The 20456-nt window shown below is 38.0% G+C and overlaps 1 protein-coding gene across 8 annotated transcripts in view; it reads left to right on the forward strand.

Moving 5' to 3' along the window:
* Window positions 1-20456, forward strand: part of HSD17B12 (hydroxysteroid 17-beta dehydrogenase 12) — a 267862-nt gene that overhangs the window by 105225 nt on the left and 142181 nt on the right. For 4 of the 8 annotated variants that reach the window (XM_048483647.1, XM_048483653.1, XM_048483649.1 and 1 more), the window contains one exon: window positions 16934-17000. In XM_048483647.1, the coding sequence (XP_048339604.1) occupies window positions 16934-17000 (67 nt within the window). Of the gene's footprint in view, window positions 1-112; window positions 208-15595; window positions 15674-16933; window positions 17001-20456 lie in introns of all 8 variants that reach the window. The other 4 variants (XM_048483651.1, XM_048483650.1, XM_048483652.1 and 1 more) reach the window with 3 other exon arrangements.

The following is a 20456-nucleotide window of genomic DNA, read 5'->3' on the forward strand; positions in this document are numbered from 1 at the left end:
TCTCCCCACCCCTTTGGATTGGGCAGTCAATTTATATGCATTTTACCCTGTATTTAATGCATACATTTTGTACATAGATTAACCCTATTTTCTATGTTTTCTTGCCTATTAGACCCACCACGAACTAGAACATGTCAGATGACTTGTTTTGAAAGACTGTTGTGCAGCCTGTAATCATACAAGTGTCTGCGTTTTGGATTGGAGAAGGTAAATATATGCAGACTTGTGGAGGAAAACCCTAAAGTTTTAATTTTGCCTTCTAGTTTTTGAGCCTTTGCACTAGAATTTAGACAAATTGTTAAATTTCCCAACACAAACCTGAAGGTCAGAAACTCCATGGGAGCCTTGTCTATTTTCCAAACTTCCACAATTTCTGCTTGACACAGTTCTTCTTTTATTATAAATGTAAAACGATAAGTATTTATTTACTTTCTCCCAGAAGGCCAGCTTCACCCCCTGGCCCGCTCCCAGCCATGCTGGTGCAATAGACAAGCCATTTCCAGGTTGGGCACTGTGGAGCTGCACAGTGACCCTTCACTGGGGTAAACAACCCCCCTCCACCAGTACATTTGCTTCTTGCACCGGCGAAGAAGACATTTCCACTGGTGCAGGGGTGTGCCAGTTCCAGAGGGGGATCCCCCCCCCCATTGGATTGGACTATTAATCTTGCCTTGAAACCCCCATGGTACTGGGATTGTGACTTGATAGTTGACAGTTATTATGATTTTTTTCCACACCCATAAATATTTGAAATCCATTGCTACCTCTCATTCCTATTAACAGAGATGGACAACTTTTGCAGTTCTGGAAAGATAAAGGTTTACTAGCACCATTTTTTCCGTAACATTTTTTATGTTTTTAACATTTTTACAATTTCCCAACTAGCTTAAAATGCTTAATAAACACTTTAAAAGTCCTTATCTGTCCATTAAAGTGCTTTTCTCTCCACTCTTCTAAATAGCATGGGGCTAAAATTCTGCTCATCTGGCCTTGAAAGCTCATGCTAACCCCTTTGCAATGGGGTAGCATGTTCTCCTGTTGCCATTTAGCCAATTTGGCATTAAATTTGAGTCTCTTTGTCATTGAATAGAAAGAATGCGAAGATATTGAAAAGCATGAAGTTGTGTACAAGTGGCTGCACCTATAAGGGGCTCCATGCTGCAAACCACATGTACCCCTGTTGCACTATCATCTCTCTATATAAAAATCTAACAATGTGTTTGTCCCTGGTGGTCTCCCTCAGAAGCTGCTGGATGGATCACCCCCAAATTTTCACAGGACATCCCTCCCTGTTGCGGGCAGGTAACTGGACCTTCAAATCACCGAAAGTCCATACCTGAGCCAGGTAAAACGTCTTTTTCCTGGTGCACCAGGCCATGAAGTTGTTTGTGTTTAACTGTCACCCTTAGAACGTTCATGCAGCCTGTCTGTCTATGTCCTGAGGGCTTGGTATGAGGGCTTAGAATGTTCGCGCAGATGGGCAGACATGAGCAGTGAAAACAGTAAATAGGTAACACTGTTAGGTAATATGACTAGAAGTGAAACACATACACACTTTGCCGTGTGAGACGTCAGGTGGGGTTCCCCCCCTCACACGCTGGTAACTTTCACTCTCTGTGCCTCACCCACTGCTACCACACAATACACATCCAGCTCATCCTCACACACCTCACTCTGCCCTCCCTCACATCCAACCACCACTTACCCACTTCCTCACCCATATTCGCTACAGCTCTCTTTTACTAAAAGCGAGCTGGAGTTTGCCTTTTTCTTCTAAGAAAATCCACGGAGTGGGGGCGAAGCAACATTACCGGCTCCGCTTCTTTTGCACATGACCGTTTAAAAACCCAGGGAGCTAGCCTCGATTTGAGCGCCTCACCACCCTGCCTCTGCTGCCTGACTGGGATAGCCTCCTTGCCCCAGTTCTGCCTTACCCAAGCCAGGACTGTGCGTGTCAACCAGCCTCATGGACAGTGGGATTCACACTCTGGACAGTTCTGTTTTGGAATGGAAAGGATTACCTTAGACTAAAAAAACAAGACAGCACCATATAACGATGTGCATTGAAAAGAGAAAGAGGGATTCCATTTGACCATCTCAAAAGGCTATGCTGTGAATCATTGAACCTGCATGGACATCTGTGTGGGTTGCGGACTGTGATGAGAAGGACAATTGCCACAGCAATGCGTGGCCGGGCCCGCTAGTACCATATAATTCACGTGGTGATGATTCACCGCCAGTCAATCACTGTGCAGGACTCACTTCCAGCCAAGCTGTGTGTGACAATTGTCTGGAAATGAGTCCTGTGTGGCTCTCAGGCACCAGCAGCTGTGGAATATCTGTCTGCCCTACGAGCCACTGCAACTGCCACCATGCCAGCTGCCTCCTGCTGTTGGGCCTCAGAAGCAGGGACAGCCAGGAGACAGGTGCAAAAAGGCAAAGGATGGAAAGCAGCCGTGGCTCAGACAGGGCAAGGAGCAGCAGCAGGCTTTGGGGGGGGGGACCCTGGCTGCCTTGGGGGGAGGGAAAGGAGCCCCCCTGGTTTCTGGAGAAGCCAGGGCAAGGGGGAAAGAAAGGCAGGAGGGGTTACCAACCTTTCTAGTACCCATTGTATGTATTTGTTCAACAAGTTTTACTGCTAGTAGACCACATAAACTGTATGCCATCCAAGAAAAGTAAAGTTTCAGTGGTATCCTCACATATTTACCCAGTGCAATGACAAAAGCCTTGGAACATGGAAGAAAACAGAATTTGAGGTCTTCATACCCTGTATTTTGAAACAAGAATGCCCATGTGTAGACTGTGTTAAACTTTGAAAGGCACAGTTGGAGAGATAGTAGAGGGTCTCTACTACTGGTACAAAGCCCTCACCCTTCTGGGAGAGTATCGGAGGTTCAAATAAAATACCTCTGCCTCAAACCTGTGCTCCAAGAACTAATGGGGGATCAGATTATATATTGCTTCCTTCTACCAGGTAATATTACTGGCAGTAGAGAGCACAGCATAGGCATGAATCCCCAGCTAACTTGGGATGGCTAAAGAGAAAATTCTGTTCAGCCTAAGACCGAAATGAGGAAATGATTCTTGGAGGACATATGCCATGCAATTATTAGTACATTTATAAGCCCCATCTAACAGAATACATGTTCTTCTTATTCCTGTTTCTGAAGTTTAATTTCGGCTATTAGGTTCCAAGTTTTAAGCAAATAATACAATCACTAGGGAATGGTAATTTGGATGTCTGCAGTTTGTTTAAAGAGTAAAAAAATATGTAGAGATTTAAGGCTTTTGAAATCCAATGGGTTTAGACTGGAGTAACTATGCATAGAATTGCCCAGCCATTTAATTGATCCTCATGCCATTTAACAGTAATGATAGCATTAGGTCAGAAGGTTTGATTTTCCTACTTAGCATTAATGAAGAAAGTTAATACTGCTTATTAATTTAAATTTTTAAAAGTATAGAGAATACAGCTGGAGCTAAGCATATGCTTTCTTTAGGATATTTACTTGAAAACAACCCTAATGAATTAAAGGAGATCATTCTGCAACCAGTGCCTTGAAGACACTGATATAGTGAGGTCTGAGAACTGTAGAAATGGTATTGAAAACTGAGGGGGAATCCTCTTGAAGCAAGCAATTTGCTGTCATAAAATATATGTTATTGGTCTTAGCTTGCATTGTGAAATTTCACTGCTATTATCAGTCTTCAATTATTTAAATGCACAGTTTAAAAAGATGATTTTATAAAAAGATAATAATATTCAATATATTTTAATTAAAGTATTTGAAAGAAAACCATACTCAAAATAGCTACCTACATTAATTCATGTTGCAGTGGTCATCATGAAAATACTAGGCTTGTTTCTTCCTATTTCATGTTAATTTTTAAATTAACATGACATGTATTGACATGTAATTTACATTAACATGACATGTATTGACATATATATGTGTATTGACAATAACTTTACCTGAATGATAGAAAACAAAATTTATTATACCATTGACATAATGACTGGAAGCTCATCATTTTTATTGCACTTAAATAACTTCTTCTAATACTTTAGTGACAAATATTTACATTTTTTTTGAAATATGTAACAATGATTTAATTTTGAAATAGAATAACTAAAAGAACTATTTGCAAAGGTTATTTCACTAAATTGTAGTTTTCACCAGTTTTTTGCTGGTAAGAGAGAGATTTAGCAACTATCTAAATAGCTATATTGGAAAATAATCTATACAAGCTCCTTGAAGGCTCCAGTTAATTAATTTAATTCGAACTTCATAGATCAAAAACAACACAATATTAGGTACTAATACCATGATCAATAATGATGAATAGATTAGTTAATAGAAGGGCTACTATAAAGTTTTAGTAATTCACATACTTCGAACGTTATAAATGATGAGGTCTTAGGAACAATTGAAAACATTTTTAGTTTATTATTAGATTTTTATCCCATTATTTCCTAGTCAAACCAGGACTTTACTACAAAAGGGGAACATGCATAAGAAACTTTAAATAATGCCTATATACCAAGAAAACTTTCTGTCCATACCGCTCCCCAAATCATTTTTACAATTAAATTAACTTTTAAATCCATTTGCATACTTTTATGCCTTCATAGGTAGTACTAGGTTTTCTTAAACTAAAAGGATAGTAATAGTCTGAGCTAAAATGTTCTGAAAATTTTACTTCAAAAACAATGTAAAAGATATGACTATAAGTGTAAAATAAAATTCTGCAGATTTCACATTTAATCAGTATTAGTACATTATTAGTGTAGTACTATGCAAAATTTACTCCTGTCTAAGCACATTTGCACTGCAAATTATATCTTGAGGATTTTTTAAAAATCAAACATTGCCTGTTATCCAATTTATAACTTGAAAAGGAGTTTCTGAAGCTGTTAAATTAATTCCAAGCTACTCTGCTGTTGTTATCTTTTGGGTTAGTATGAGGATCAAAATAAGGTTAATTATCCAGCTACTGAAAATATATTTGATTTTTATATTTGGGTTCATCAATGGTATTTATAGAAAATCCTCTTTTTCAAATTTTTCCAGGGAACTTGCATCTAATTTTTATTTGTCAACTATTTCGGTGGTGGCATCCCTGATATTACTTATTGTAAGTCATGAAATATAAATATGAATTCAATCATTAACTATAAATACTTTTAGTATAAAGTCAGCTATTAGTTCTATAAACTCTTGTGCCAAAGTTTGTGTTCCTAGTCTACCCAAACACAGATTTAACTGGCTTCTAAGAAAATATATTTGGCTGCCTAGCATAAGATTCAAAAGGTATCTCTCATACAATACGTAAAGCAAAGAGAAGTACCTTTTTACATGGGTCTGACAATTGGCTTTAAAACTGAAAGATGGAAATATTGACTATATAAAAATATTTTGTCCTATTACAATTACAAATTGTCTTATTGAAATATATGATTCCTATAAATTTATTGTTATATTCTCTTATAATACCATAATCCAAACTCTAATTATGATTAAATCCATACTAAAAACAAGAGTTTCAGTTTAAATGACATTTCTTAGTAATCACATAAGCTAATTTAAGAAGTAAATGTTTGTAAATGCATCTAAGAAATACTGTCTAAATATCTGACCTTTTTTTATGTTTTAAGTTCTTCGTTATGATACCAAAACTTCATATTGCACAAAGGTTAATACAATGTTCCAGATGTTATTGTACATAGGATAAGCTAAAAGGCTTTTTGAATATAAAACGCAAAATATTACTAAATCATCCATTAAAATGCATTCTGTGTATAAAATCTTTGCAACATTTCAGTGCTTATAACAGAGCCTGATATACAGAAATCAAGCCAAACAATCCTAGTGGTCTCTGGGCCTCCATGAAATCATTTCAATAACAGATCAAAATGCTCAAATTTTGGTTGCAAATAAACTAACAATTGAATGAGCATTAAAGGATATAGATGAGATTGTGGTATATTTCGATGGTCTTGTTAGGTTTTAAGAAGTATGATTTGTGCAGCTTCCTTCTTATAGTCTGGTCCAGGATCCAGAGAGCTCTTCTAGAATGTTCAAGAATTTCAGATTGCCCAATAGGATTTTAATTGTTTTGTTTTCTTCTGGACAGCAGGCCTCCAGGCAATATCTCAGTTTGCTTTTGCAGTTTTCAAAACTGCTTCATTTGTAAGCCAGTTTTACAAATAATTTGTCATATGATCCATGAGAGTTACTGTTCAAAACACAACTGCAAAGCCCTCTTAGGCCTTTGGATTCAAACTATGGAGCTCACGCATCGTTCTATGTTAGGATTCAAACTATGGAGCTCACGTATGGTTCACTACAATCTCAGTTGAGTTTCTGAGAGAGTTAAAGATCTGTTCATATCAATAGAAGTACAATTAGATTAGGCTTTCTGATAAGAATTAAAAGACCACAACAAATGAACTTCTGTCACACAAATGTCCACAGTCATGTCCTTAAACAGTGTATGTTCATTTGAGTAACATTTGCACAGAGAACGTCTTTATAGACCATGCCTAGCATTCCATTTTTAAAATCCCATATCATTAGCAGGATGGTATATATATTGGTTTGATAAAAGAAAACCTGAACTATAAGCAGGTTATACAGAAGTCTCTTTACACTACATAAACTAAAATTATAGGAATATATATCATACATACACATTGTGCATACATCATTTTATTTTATTCAACATGGTACAACACTGTGCTTGCTTCCTGCACATATTTCCAGGGAGAAGTTGAGATCACAGAGATTTAATTCTGAATCAATTGTGTCATACATTATATTAAAATCCACTTCTTTAAGTCAGTTTTTCCAAATATGATTTGTACTTAACAGAGCAATCCAGATGGATGAGGGGAGTGGTGAAGTGGCTGGGGACGCTGCCTCCACAGGGCTTCAAGCGGTGTGGAAAGGAGGATACTTCAAAAACCCTCCTGCTTCCCAAATTGCCCCATAGCCCAAACAGACTTTTATGTGGCAGACGTCTGAAGGCTCTGACAGAGACCTTCCCAAATTGGAATGCCAGTGGATGCCAACTACAATCGGCTCTACCCTTGAAAATGCCCCAGCCCCCCAGCCCCTGCTTGGACACCAGCATTGCTCCGCAGTGGTGCCCACTTCCAGGTTTTGATGCTTCAGAGCTGTGAAGTGCCCAGAAACTGTTGTCTTCATCCTCTCCACCAGTGGGGGTATCCCTTACACCAGCAGAGGGGGCACAGAAAGCAGGGGAGCCCAGCACTGCGCTCACAGACCATTCCCCCCCAATCTGGACTAGGCTGTAAATCTCAAATGTATTTCATGGGGCAAAAAATCTGCTTTCATTGGAACCGATAGAATTTACACTGAAGTTTCAAAACCTTGGAACTCCGTCTCCAGGTGAATTCACCTGCCTACCCACCAGCAGGTAAAAATTGAATTTATTTATTTTTAAAATATATATTTTAATTTCTTGAATGTTTTAATATTTTATGTTCACTGCCATGTGGACTATAATTGGGTGGAAAGATGGCATTAAAATGTTTTAAAATAAATAAAGCTTTGACAGCTAAGCAGGGCTGCCAGCTTCCAGGTGGGGCCTGTAGACCTTCCAGAATTCCAACTGATCTCCAGATGACAGTTTTCCTAGAGAAAGCGGATGCTTTGGAGGTTGGACTGTGTGGCATTCAAACCTGCTGAGGTCCTTCTCCCCATGTCCTGCCCTCCAACCGCCCAATCTCAAGGTATTTCCGAACCTGGACTTGGCAATCATACATCTAAGTATGATGTCATCCTAGTGCCAGGAATTGTCAGGAACAGATGCTTTACAAATAGGTGTCTTTTAATGGTGACAATCTCATGTAGTAGTTGTAGTAATAGTATTTATTGTTTGAGCCATTGGCTATAACATGCAAAAAGAATAAATGGTCTAAAAGGAAAATATTACATACAATTAAAGCACTAAAATTAAAATAAGTTACCTCAAGCCAGTTGGAAGATTCTGTTGGCAAGGTTTTTACATCTTGTGCTGTAGAATGGAAAGAAAATTTGAATACTTTTTCAGGTAGAGATCATCATTTTCCTGACTATGGTACATGGCATCACTTTTCTTAGGATCAGCCCCTGAACTCAGAAGCTGATCTTCCAATTAACTATCGATATGGTTAAAATCATACGATAAATTTAGGAATAACATAGTTTGAAAATAGCCATACTTTTAAAAAGTAAATAATGAGATGTTCCAGATTATAATAAGAGTGTTACACCTTATTTCATCCCTAAAAGCATTTCAGCCCAATACATCTTCAGAGGGATGTGGTCTCAAGGGCACGTAGGATTTTATCTGAAATGAATTTCTATGGGAACGAATTTCACAAAAGAACAATACAAAATCACTTATATTGGTAAAAGCCCACTAAGGTCAGTGGGATTATTACTGCTGTTTTCAAAAAAAGTCTGAAGTATATGCCATCTAAATATATTCCATTAATTTCCTAGCAGCCAAGTGTACCATGGGGCATTGGATGGCAGAATTGGTCTGAGGACTGCATATTAAATCATAGTTCTGAAGAACACTGTAGAATGAGTTCAATGTTTTAATTAGCAATAATCCTAGTCTATCTGAATTTAGAGACCTTGTTCTGTACTATACCTGCTTCAAGCTTCACCTAATGTTGTAGATAATATCAGTGAGAACCAAGATGCTGAGAGATATGTACTCAGATCTCCAAGCAGTTTTGCAAGGGCAACTGTGGCTGTTCTGGGCTCTGATTAGGAATTGGGGTGGGGGTGGGGAGAGTGGTTAACCCTTTCCTCCTACACATTGGGTTGGATTAAGAGGAAAGAAGGAGTTGGGAGGGCAGGTTTATAAAATAATGTCCTTCTCTTCCATGCTTCTCTTAAAAATCCTCTGTGAGGGAGGGAAAATCTTTGTCCCAAGGAAAAAAAAATAAGACTTCCATACTACAGTATGAAAGACTTCAGTGAGGTGTGAGAATCAGGAGAAATCACCTCTTCTATTGGCAGCAGAAGAGGGAGGAAGAAACTATTTCACCTGTCACTGTGGCCTCTTTTACTGAGGTACATCTTGTTTATGGAGCTCCCCTGACAATCACAGAGAATTTTCAGGACAGAGAGCAGACTGTGGACAGAAAGAAGGAGGTGTGGAAAATTCACTTTGCAAGATTTTCTGACTGCAAGATTATTCAGGGAGTTACCTAATTTACTGTTGAAATGGCATATTTCCATTCACAATACCATTAGAAAACTGTGCTGGAACAACGATAAGAGAGTTTGAGACTGATAATACTTTAATGGTTAGCTTTTGAAAATTGTATACTTGAGCAGATACATTCATATAGTTAGGTCAATTACACTTTTTATTATAATGATCTTATTTGTGTCATTTGTATAAGGATAGGTAAACATACTTTGGAGTTTTATTTTGATACATTTTACCTTCTTTTTTGGTTTTACCAGCAAATTGTGATTTCATGCAGGCAGGATTAAGAAGATTAAGAGCACACACCTTTTTACTATAAGAAGTTGTAACAAACCCTCAACTATGCCATTAGTGACATTTGAAGTGAAATTTGCCTTAATACCGACTGTACTCAGTTATTCAGCAACATGTCCTCTGCTGGAGCCTTATCAATAAAAAAGTGAAGGTAGCCCCTGTTACTGACCCATGGAGTAGAGCCACATCATGACATTTACTGGACAGTGTTTATAGGGTGGTTTGCCATTGTCTCCCCAGATCACTAAACACTGAACTAAATATAATGCCATATAGAGCATTTAAATCAGCTGTACCTATCTGCAGTACAAGCCCCTGTATTTCTGGATATGCATCACATGTATGTCTAACAGAGTCCAGGAGTTCATAGAAATTTAGTGTTGCATTTCCAACAAACTCTTTGCCGCAACAAAAATAATATTATACCCTGCAGTACTACTTTAAAGACAGATTGGTTCTAACATGAGATTTTTGAGGACCAGTGTATACTTCATCAGATGTTTTCTAAAGTTAGCTATAATAAACTTTTTGGTCTTGAAGTGCCCCAGGACGCTTAGAGCACAACCCAGACCCCTGCAGCAGCCAGATGCTGCGTGGTGAAGGCGGCTCTGTACCACCTCCAATGGGCTTTCTGGAGGCAAAGGGAAGGAGAAAAAAGCAAAAATCCTCCCACCACCCACCACCAAGAAGGACCTAATAGACTTATGCCATCCAAAGGAGTGGCATAAGTTCAGGGCCAGGACAATGGCACAACAGGCCACAAGCCCAGGGTAGAAGCTGATTAATGTGGGCTCCACCACTGGGGATGCCCCAGCCCATCCCCCTTCCATGCCAACATCCCTTCTGGACACCAGTGGAGCCCCATGGCAGACCAGATGTCTGGGTTTGTCTGCTACAAAGCTGAGTGGCAGCCAATCGTGGGCACATTTGCTCCTTGTGCCAGTGGAGATGCAGTAGGAGGGGCAAACACACCAGAACACCGCTGCACTGCACCCGAAGCTTGTTCAGGACCCCTCCATCTGGATTGAGCTGCTAGTTTATTATAGAGGAAATTAGGTTGCTCCTTGGCTCTGTTGCAATTTGTTCAATTTCCAGTGCAGTCCAACAACTGCTACTCAGAAGTATGTTGCACCGAGTTCAGTGGAACTAACTCCATACAAATTATGGATTATGGATTTAAGTACTTAACTATATGTTTATGCCTGGCTGATTTCAGTAGGTGTGATGGGACAAAATGGATTTATATGATTGGAAATTAATATGCATATGTTAAGTGTTAAGTATTATTTGGTAAGTGTTAAGTAAGATAGAGTTCAGATAATTTATAGAATTGTACATGTAGGAAGGAAAGCCATAAGTTATAAATTAAGATAGATTATAAGGATAGTGTTAAGAAGGGAAGTTGTACCACAAAGGGTTTAGTTAAGTTTAGCTAAGAAGTGCCTTAAATGTCCAGTATTGTTTGTTTGTTTTATTTAGTTGATTTCTATCCAGCCCTTAAAATGCATCCCAGGATGAGTTACAACAACCTAAAAATGTTTCCCACATTACAATAAAAACAACATCATATACAGATAAAAAATCCTAAAAACATACATAAACAATTAAATCCCCCCCGCCCAAATAAAAAAAACCCACCTCCTCCCTAAGCCTCTCAGGTGCAGGTGGAGGGCAAGTTCCAAAAAAAGCCCAGTTGTCTGGGCATAGATGGCATCAATTGGTCAAATGCCTGGGCAAAAATGACGGTATTAGATTCAATCTGTCTTAGATCTTTTATAGCACTATTGTAAAAGCCATGACTTGCAATTTGTTTTCAAAGGTGCTTTTGATGAGAAGGGTTCCAAGGCTGTTATGGATGTTGCAAGGTGTTGGTTCTGCCTGCAGCCTCTATCACAGTCAACTGGAGACAATGCAACCCACCCTGTTCTTGATAAGACACTGAAAGTGCTATGGCTATGAAATTGTTGTGCAGTACATTATGACCTCGAATGAGACACACTGTCTAAGAAAGTATGACTAAAAGAAACCTTTGCATTGGCTTATACCAGTGATGGTGAACCTTTTCGAGTCCGAGTGCCCAAATTGCAACCCAAAACCTATTTATTTATGGCAAAGTGCCAACACGGCGATTTAACCTGAATACTGAGGTTTTAGTTTAGAAAAAATAGTTGGCTCTGAGGTGTGCTTTACTCGGGAGTAAGCTTCATGGTAGTGGTTTTGATTTGAAGCAACCGTGCAACGCTTCAAATGGGTTTACTCAGAAGCAAGTCCCAGTGCCAGCAACCGAGCTTACTCCCAGGTAAAGGATCACGCTTTAGTTCTTCCCATGAAAATCAGTGGGGTTTAACAGCACTGAACAGGGTTACCTACACTGCTTCCCCAAAACTAGGTCTTAGGTTTAATGCTAATAATCTCCCTGAAATAATTACACTATTATCACACTGGGGGCCTGGTGGGGGAAGGGGGAGGGTTGTGGGGGGAGAGGGATGTAAAACTTTTGCTTTTCAAAACCCAATAAACCCCCCACCACAGAATAGAAGTAAAAAGGCAGTCAAGGAAGGCAATCATAAGCAACAATGCTAAGCAAGAATGTACGTGTGCCCACAGAAAGAGCTCTGAGTGCCACCTCTGGCACCCTTGCCATAGGTTCGCCACCACTGGCTTATACCAACCCCTTTGAGTCATGTGATGCAACTTCAAAGGATTTCAGAGATGTATGCCAGAGGGATTTGTTAAAGGAAGGCAGCAGCTGCCAACTGTTTTTTTTTTGGTAATAGAAGGAGAACATCCAGTGCCCTGAGTAGAGCTTCTGCTGGAACAGGCGCCTAGAATAGAGCTGCTCTCTGTCACTAATTTTCAGTAAAAATTTTATTTTCTCAAAACTCACATCTGGACTTCGGACTGAACTGGCTTCTGATCTGAACTGGCTTTAATATAAGTGCCAGTGTTTGACTTTCATTCGGACTTATACTGAACAACCCTTACTTTCTTTGATATGTTTGGAACCTGCTCTTCCTTCCTTCCTTCCTTCCTTCCTTCCTTCCTTCCTTCCTTCCTTCCTTCCTTCCTTCCTTCCTTCCTTCCTTCCTTCCTTCCTTCCTTTTAATTCATTACATTTCTAGGCTGTTATTTTATTTTATTACATTTCTAGGCTGCTCTTTCCTTACAGGCTCAGGACAGCTTACAACGTATGAAATCACAATTTGAAAACAATAAAAATTATGACAGCGTCCCAGATGGTGATAATATAATTTATAATAAGATAAGTACACCCTAGCCCTGCTAAAAACACCATTGAGGGGACGAAGAGGAGGCCACTTAGATGGTACACCTGTAGCTACCTCGACCATAGGCCTCATGAAATAGCTCCATCTTCTTGGCCCTGTAGAACTGCATAAAGTCCCACAGGGCCCTGCTGTCATTAGACAGAGCCTTCCAACAGGAAGGCGCCAGGGCCAAAAAAGGCCTGGCCCTGGTCGAGGCCACTGGATCTCTTTTGGGCCAAGGAATACCAGCGAGTTATCATTTGCTAAACATAGTACCTGTTCAGGAACATATGGGGAGATGTGATGTAAATAATTGAAGTATTTACAGCTCAATCCAGACCTCTGTGGCAGTCAGAGGCAGTGTGGCGACAGCAGCACCGCACCATCTCCAATAGGCTTTCCAGAGGCACAGAGAGGTGAAAAAAGCAAAAACCCTTGCCACCATCAATAACTCCTCCATGGACTTGCATTGGCTCCACCCCAGGGCTGCCCTTGCCCACTCATCCCCCTCACCAATGTTCGTTCTGGATTCCAGTTCAACCCCACAGTGGCATTCATTTCCAGCATTGTCCCCCACGGAGCTGAGGGGTAGCCAGGCACTAGTGCATTTGCTGCCTGTGCCAGCAGGGATACTCCTTACACAGCGAAGAGGGAAATTCCCTAATGTTGGCCCTCCCATTTGGATTTGGCTGTCCATTGCATACTTATGCCTACTATAACTGATTTCAGTGGGTGTAATGCCACTGTTTGACTTCCATTCTGGCTTACACTGAACTACTGTGACTTCCTTTGTCATGTTTGTAACCTGCTCTTTCTCTAAGGATCACTTTAACTTCATAGCCACACTGTGAGTTAAAGAAGGCTGAGGGGCAGTTTCTTTCTCATGGCTACCTAGCCAGCTTGTATAACAGATCTGGGAAAAGATTCTAGGCTCACTATCAAGACTAACATTCTACTTTTACATTACATGTGTTCTCATCTTTTTATCCAGAGAGATATTTCCTAAGCATGTATTAGATAGCATGTGTATAATTTTTTGCAGTGAAATTTAAGTTTCTTTCTTGTTTGGTGTATTGTTGAAGGCTTTCACAGCCAGAATCAACTGGTTGTCATGGGGTTCCCAGGATGTGTGGCCATGGTGGCACAGAGAAAAACACATCTTACTGTTCCATGGAGAGAAAAACACCTTACCATGGCATGCTTCTGAAGATGTCAGTCATAGATGTGGGCAAATGTTAGGAGATAAAACTACCAGACCACAGCCACATAGCCTGTAAAATCCACAATAGCCACATTTTTCTGTTTCTTTTTATTAGTATTATTTCAACTAGCTCTCTTACATAAGTGCTTTAATTTAAGACAGTCTTATCCGTTGCCCGGTTTGTGTATTTAGCCACATGAAGACTATGAGAACGGATACTGTAAGAATGTATAGCATTCCTCATGTTAGATGCCTGGATAGAGAAAAGCAGAGACAACAATTAATTTAAGTGGTGAATATACATGGGATTTTAATTGACTTTTCTAGGAAAGACATGGAAATAAATATGTTCTCTCCATTCTCTGCTGATCCTGGGCTCTTTTCCACCAGACTTTGGAACTTTCCCTATTAATCATCCATGTGGGGATTTAATCCATATATCTCTGTAGTATAAATGGCCCCTATTTAGCTAAGGAATGGTTTTAACACTGGAAATGAGAACATGTGTTTACCTTAACCTACATGCATGTGCATTTTACAGCCATGTTTGTTTCTTATGTAATTAATTTGTTTGTAATATAGAACATTTTGAAACTCCAAAGTCTACTGGTCCAGAAGATAGTAAAAAAAAGGTGTGTGTGTGTGTGTGTGAGAGAGAGAGAGAGAGAGAGAGAGAGAGAACAGTTCCCCTCGGCTTTTGGTAACCCAGACAAGTGGCCATAGACATATTTGTAAAAGAGACGTTTACTTAATTATAGGAAGAAAAAGTTAGATCAGTTACCAACTGGGTTGGTAAGGCTAGATATTTAGTTATTATATGTAAAGGTTTACATGAATAATGAAAAAAATATTTTATAAAAGCCATATAGCAGAATGCTTTGTTACATCTATATTTGGATATTTGAACACACTGTTTTTAAAAGTGTTGTGAAATTGCAGTTTAGGTAAAATCCAAACAAACCCATGGTATGATATTATCTTATTTATTCCAAGGTAATCATCATTGCACTACAGGTAGTGACTATGACCTCTAGCATTAGAAACACATGGCATTACTACCTTTTATAAAGCTGTTTTATACACAACCCAGGATGTTTAACATGCCTTGTAATAAATGTAGGAAATGACATAAATTACATCTTTAAAGCCATTCCATTGCTTTTGAAAGTTTTCCTTAGACAAATAGTCCCCCCCCCCCAAAAAAAGCTTTGGCTGCTGATATGCAAAAGTTGAAGTAGCAAGCACAAAAATAAAACCAATAGGTCTGCTCACACCTTCTCACCATCCGAAAACATGAGTTTTCAAAACTTTACCATGTAGTATTTAAACATAAGGTAACTTTTCAAAATTTTCTGTTTTTATAAGTCTAAAACGTTTTCTTAAAAAACCCCTTGTCAGAAGATTTCTCCTTAAGTAGTACTTTTTAAAAAATTAATGATCTTTGTGTATCATGTCACTGGGCTGTTGATAGGGTATTTCCATTATCATTCTTGTCCTCTAATTCTTTTGAATAGGTGCTGGACCCCAAAACCGTTAGTATATTCCAAAGAATATATAGGAAAAAATATTGACAGAATCACAATTTTCCTGGTGCGCACAGGTGGAGGCTTGTAATCAAGTTCCCAGAGAAGTCCCCGCCCCCATCCCACCAATAAATCCATATTGAATAGACTGATGAGTAAATATAGGGAGTGAATTTACCTTTTAAAATGAAAATATTGAGATATTGTACAAAGCAGGATAATACTGCTGTTGTCCAGGGAATCACGGGAAAACAAGCAAGCAAATGAACAGGCAAAAACAGGCTGAAGGCTTGCTGGAAACAGTCTTCTTTTTTTTAAGGGGTGAATAACTAGTTCAAAAGTACACATGGCAATAGCAAAGAGGAAGAAGAGCTGTGAAAACACTTTTTAATTAATTTTACATGCCGAAGTTTCCAGTTTTCTCATAGTAATCAACTTTGAAATGCAGGGAGGAGCATGACCTTTGCAATAGCATAATGGAGTTCAAACTCCACTGAAAGGGTTCATGTAAAATAACATTTATGCCACTACTGAGATGGAAAAAATAAAACAGGAAAGAAACATTATTTCAAATAATCAGTTTAGGCACTGTTCTTGTATTATAAATTTTCTTTTTAATGGAGGGGAAAAAACCCACCAAGTTGAAGACCTGATTGCCTTTAAACAGCCCTTTTGATATCTTAATATGCTGGATATTATGCATTAATTGCCTAAATAATGTCCTTGTTTAAAACCTGAAATCCATAACAAAAAGCATGAACACAGTGGGTTCTCAGTGATTCTGTCTGTGGTGAGAAAAGGGATGCAAAGTTTTCTGAGCTCCCTATAGCTACAAATTATTCTTAATATTTATCAGCATTGATGTAATACTAGGGGAGACTGACTATATGCAGTACTCAACCCCCAGCAAGAAAAAGGAGCGAAGCTGTCCAGATTTAGAAATGATGAGAGGCTTATAATAGGGAATGACAGGGGGAGTCAAAGAAGCAACCGTTCCCCGTTCTGCTCCTTAAAAATAGATCACAACTTAAGTTTAACTGTTTTTATTAAACACACTTTCAAGATGCATTAGATGCTGAAGTATTTTTCCTTTTCTAAAAAAAGAGGGGAAAGCAGTGGTGTGGTGGGAAATGACATATTATTTAAATGTTGAACATAGGCATTATATTTTACTTTAATATATCTGGCTCCATTTATGGTTTTACTCAAATACATGAGTTGAAAATCCCCATCAAAGCTCCATTAATTTTTGAAGCATTTTACCAATGCATACTTGTGATAAGTTTCAGAACTTATTTTTCAGGCGTACTGTTTTTAGACCTCTTGAAGTCCAAAAGTTCTGACTGTGTTTTAATAAATTGCCTGGTTGTGTCTGATGGTCCAGTACATTTATTTTTATGTCTCTTGTTTTTTAGAGAATTGGGGAAGTCCTTGTTCCAAGCATTATGAAGATAGTTGAAAGATGCCATCACCTGTTTACAGGTAAGATACTATCTAAGCATTCTGATGAAGTGAAAATATAAAAGTTACATGAGAGTTCCATAATACTGGTTATTTAGCCTTTAGGATAACATTACATTAATAGTTATTTTTGTGTAAGCAAGCTGTAGGCAAGAAAAAAATGACTGCCACTCTGTTGTACCATGTTATCAAATTGTGGGAGAACAATAAGATAGTTAAACAGGCACTGTTATAATGAATGCTGCTGCTAGAAAAATTGGCAAGATCAGGTAATGTGCTGAGTGTTGTATTATGCATGTATGTGAGCCAGTCCATGTTAGAACATGAAGTCAAATTTTAGATGGAGGTAGTTTTGTTTATGTGGTTATGTAAAAATCAAAGTCTAAGCAGAATTTTCTATTTTTTATTGATGTGCAAAATATGACAAAATAGTCTGTTACTTTTATAAGATATTATAAACACAATTTACCAGTTGAACATGTGACATAATAATGTTTTGAACTGTGTTTGGTTGCAGTGCTGCTCTTCAAGACTAAATTTGTCAACTAAAGAGGCCTGTGACTTAAAGGGTACAGAAAGTTTAGGGGGGACAGCACTGGAGACTTTATATTTTTGATCTACTCAGTAAATATATATTAAAAAATTGTTAATGTTGCGTAAGGCCTGTGTTGTAAGTATTGAGCTTGCAGATGTATTATTATAGCTCATCTCTCTGTTCCTCATGATTACTTCATTTAGATCATTTTGGAATATGAACAATTTAATTCTTTTATTTAAAGTTTTATATGCATGATAAGGTTTTAATAAAAAGTAAAAAAAAAATTAAATATCCATAAAACTCAGGCTCCAGACTATTCTGAAATATTTTTAAAATAAAAGTTGTCATTATCGTTGGTAAAAGAAATTATGCATTAACTGAAAGCAATAAAAAACCTCAAATTCTAAGTAATGCCCCAAACAAAAAAAAATCAAGTAAAAATTGTAATTAGGGTTTCCAGTATTTTTCTTTTCCCTTTGTTAAAAAACAGAGTTATTCTTGAAGAAAAATAAATACATAAATTGTGTTGTTATGAAATATTATGTTTGGATTCTGATAAAATATTTGTATTGCTGTTTAATTTTAGAATTTAACCCTTTGGCCATAAAATGTCAGTATTTGAAATACATGAGAATATCCCCACTTTAGTTCTTTTGTTCATATTTGTAAATCTACAACATTCCATGTTCCCTTTTTACAGACTTTTTTTACTAGTTCAATATATCTGGGTTGACTCACTTAAATTGCTTAGGTTATACTAAAATTCTTCAAGTGATATGAAAATAAATATAACAGTAATAAGGCAAAACTTAAAATTAAAGCTCTAAAATCAAGATGTTTTAATATACCAGTTTTAAAAGTTTAAATTCAACTAGTACAAAATATGTAAGAAGGCCAGCCTTGCAATTGGACATAGATGGTTATGTAAATAAACAGAGGGTTTATGTCTAAGTATGGAGTATAATGCAGGCAGATGCCTGGTTTGGCTTTAGGCCCTCCCTGTGCAATGTAGCCCTTTCCTTACTTTAAGCTGTATATGAACATGCTTACAAAATGTTTGCAGGTTGTTGGTAAAAGAAAAAAAAGTATAACTAGACTAGAGATTTTCCATGGATTTTTTTCTGGGGGGGGGGGTGCAGGTGGGAAGGGAAAGGAACCTTAGTTAGAATGATGACAATAGAAAAGAAACTGTAAATAACTGTGTTTGGAATGCCTGGGTTTTCGGTTGCCTTTTGAGATGCATAATGTATATCTGGAAAGCAGTGCCATGAAGGGAGGAGTATCATGTCAAAGTGGTTTTTCTGTTTTTGTCTTTTAGGAGGTTTTTTTTTTTTTGCTAGTTATCAGCTTTGAAAACTACCTTAAAGTACTAAAGAGTACATTGAAATTAAATGTTGCAAAGAAGTGTGAAAGTGCATGATAGGCAGGTTTCATTTAAAGAAAATAACACCCGCCTATATTCGTCCAGTTTGCGTTGTTTTCATAGTCTAAAATAAATAATAAATGGGAAAAACAAAGTTACAATAGTTTAGAAAAACAAACCTGGCAACAATTGATTGTTTTGACCACTTTTAATTGTGGAGAAAGAGCAGATTGTTATGAGAGCTTTGAATGTTTTGCACGATTTCTGTGCTGTTGGGCTGTAGTCTGTAGATTGTCTAGCCATGTTACAGTCAACTTGGCAGTACAAATTAGAATAATTAGACTGCTTGTTTGGGGCAATGACTTCTTTAGCTGTTGTTTTAGATGAGGAAGAGATTGATGCCTCCTTAAGTTATGATCTAGAATGGTTTGCTGTAAGGCTTTGTGTGATGGCAAACATTTTGTGTTTCGAATTAAATATTGTTTAATTTGTTCTATACATGGGGGATATTTCCCAGTTTGTCGTTCTTTATAGACATAGTTTGTTGTCAGTTCCAAGACTGAAAGTATTGGAAGCAACAATCCAGTATATTCAATGCATATTTGTAATGGAAAGAGAATAAAAGCAAGATGGAATAACTTTTCTGAATTAGCTTTACTTAAAAATATTTTAGGTGATCAGGAAGAAAGCTAGTGATGTTAAGAAGTTAAAAAAAAACCCACCTAGAGTGAAGTTGCTGTTGTTTTTCAAATGTTCTTTTTTGGTTTGACAAAAAAATTCATTTTTTCATAAGTGCAGAAAAATCTGGATGGAGCTCATGACGATATACAAGAGCTTTCTGTCTCTAGAACGGTGGTGGAAAACTGAAAATTGTGCTTTAATTTATAATAAATACGTGGTAATTGTAGTTGCAGTTATTAGAATATATATATTTTTTAAAATCATGTTTAAATAGGGGTGCTTGCATGTGCTCCCTCTGGCTGATTTTGGATAGCGAACAGTATTAATGTCTCGTGCGCTGGCTGCTGTGTGAGAACAAAATTGATGGGGGAGGAAGTATATGAAAGAGGCTGGAGCTCTGTCGCACAAAGTTGCGTGTGAGCAACAAAACGGTTAACAATGGAGTTGGACGTGAGCATTATGGGAGTTGTAGGCAGTAAGGATCCTGGGAGCTGCCGTAAAACCCTCTTCAGCTTCTTCCTGTAATGGACGGTCGCAGAGATGTGCGGGGAGACCCTTTTTTTTTTCTTTGACGTGTCTTTGTTTTCTCCGCTCTAAATACCGCAAACAGACCCGCAGGCGAAGCTGCTCAAAGTTATATGCTGCGATTGATTGAGTGGCAAAGGGAACGTCTGATCAGGATAAGATTGTTTTATGGTCTTTCTTGATCTGTGTTTCCAGGACTGATGAAACTGTCGTAATTCGGCATCTTCGTTGCTTTGCTGGCTGGTTGTCTTACTGCTGTTTCCGATTTTGCTGAGTTCTGCCTCTTTTCCAGGGGGGAAATACTTTCTGCGCTGCTGCAGTAGGCTTTTTTTTAAATGTACTTTTAGCTTGCTTAAAAACACAGGTCAAT

The sequence above is a fragment of the Sphaerodactylus townsendi genome, linkage group LG02 (genome assembly GCF_021028975.2).
Source record: "Sphaerodactylus townsendi isolate TG3544 linkage group LG02, MPM_Stown_v2.3, whole genome shotgun sequence".
In the NCBI taxonomy this organism is placed as follows: Eukaryota; Metazoa; Chordata; class Lepidosauria; order Squamata; family Sphaerodactylidae; genus Sphaerodactylus; species Sphaerodactylus townsendi.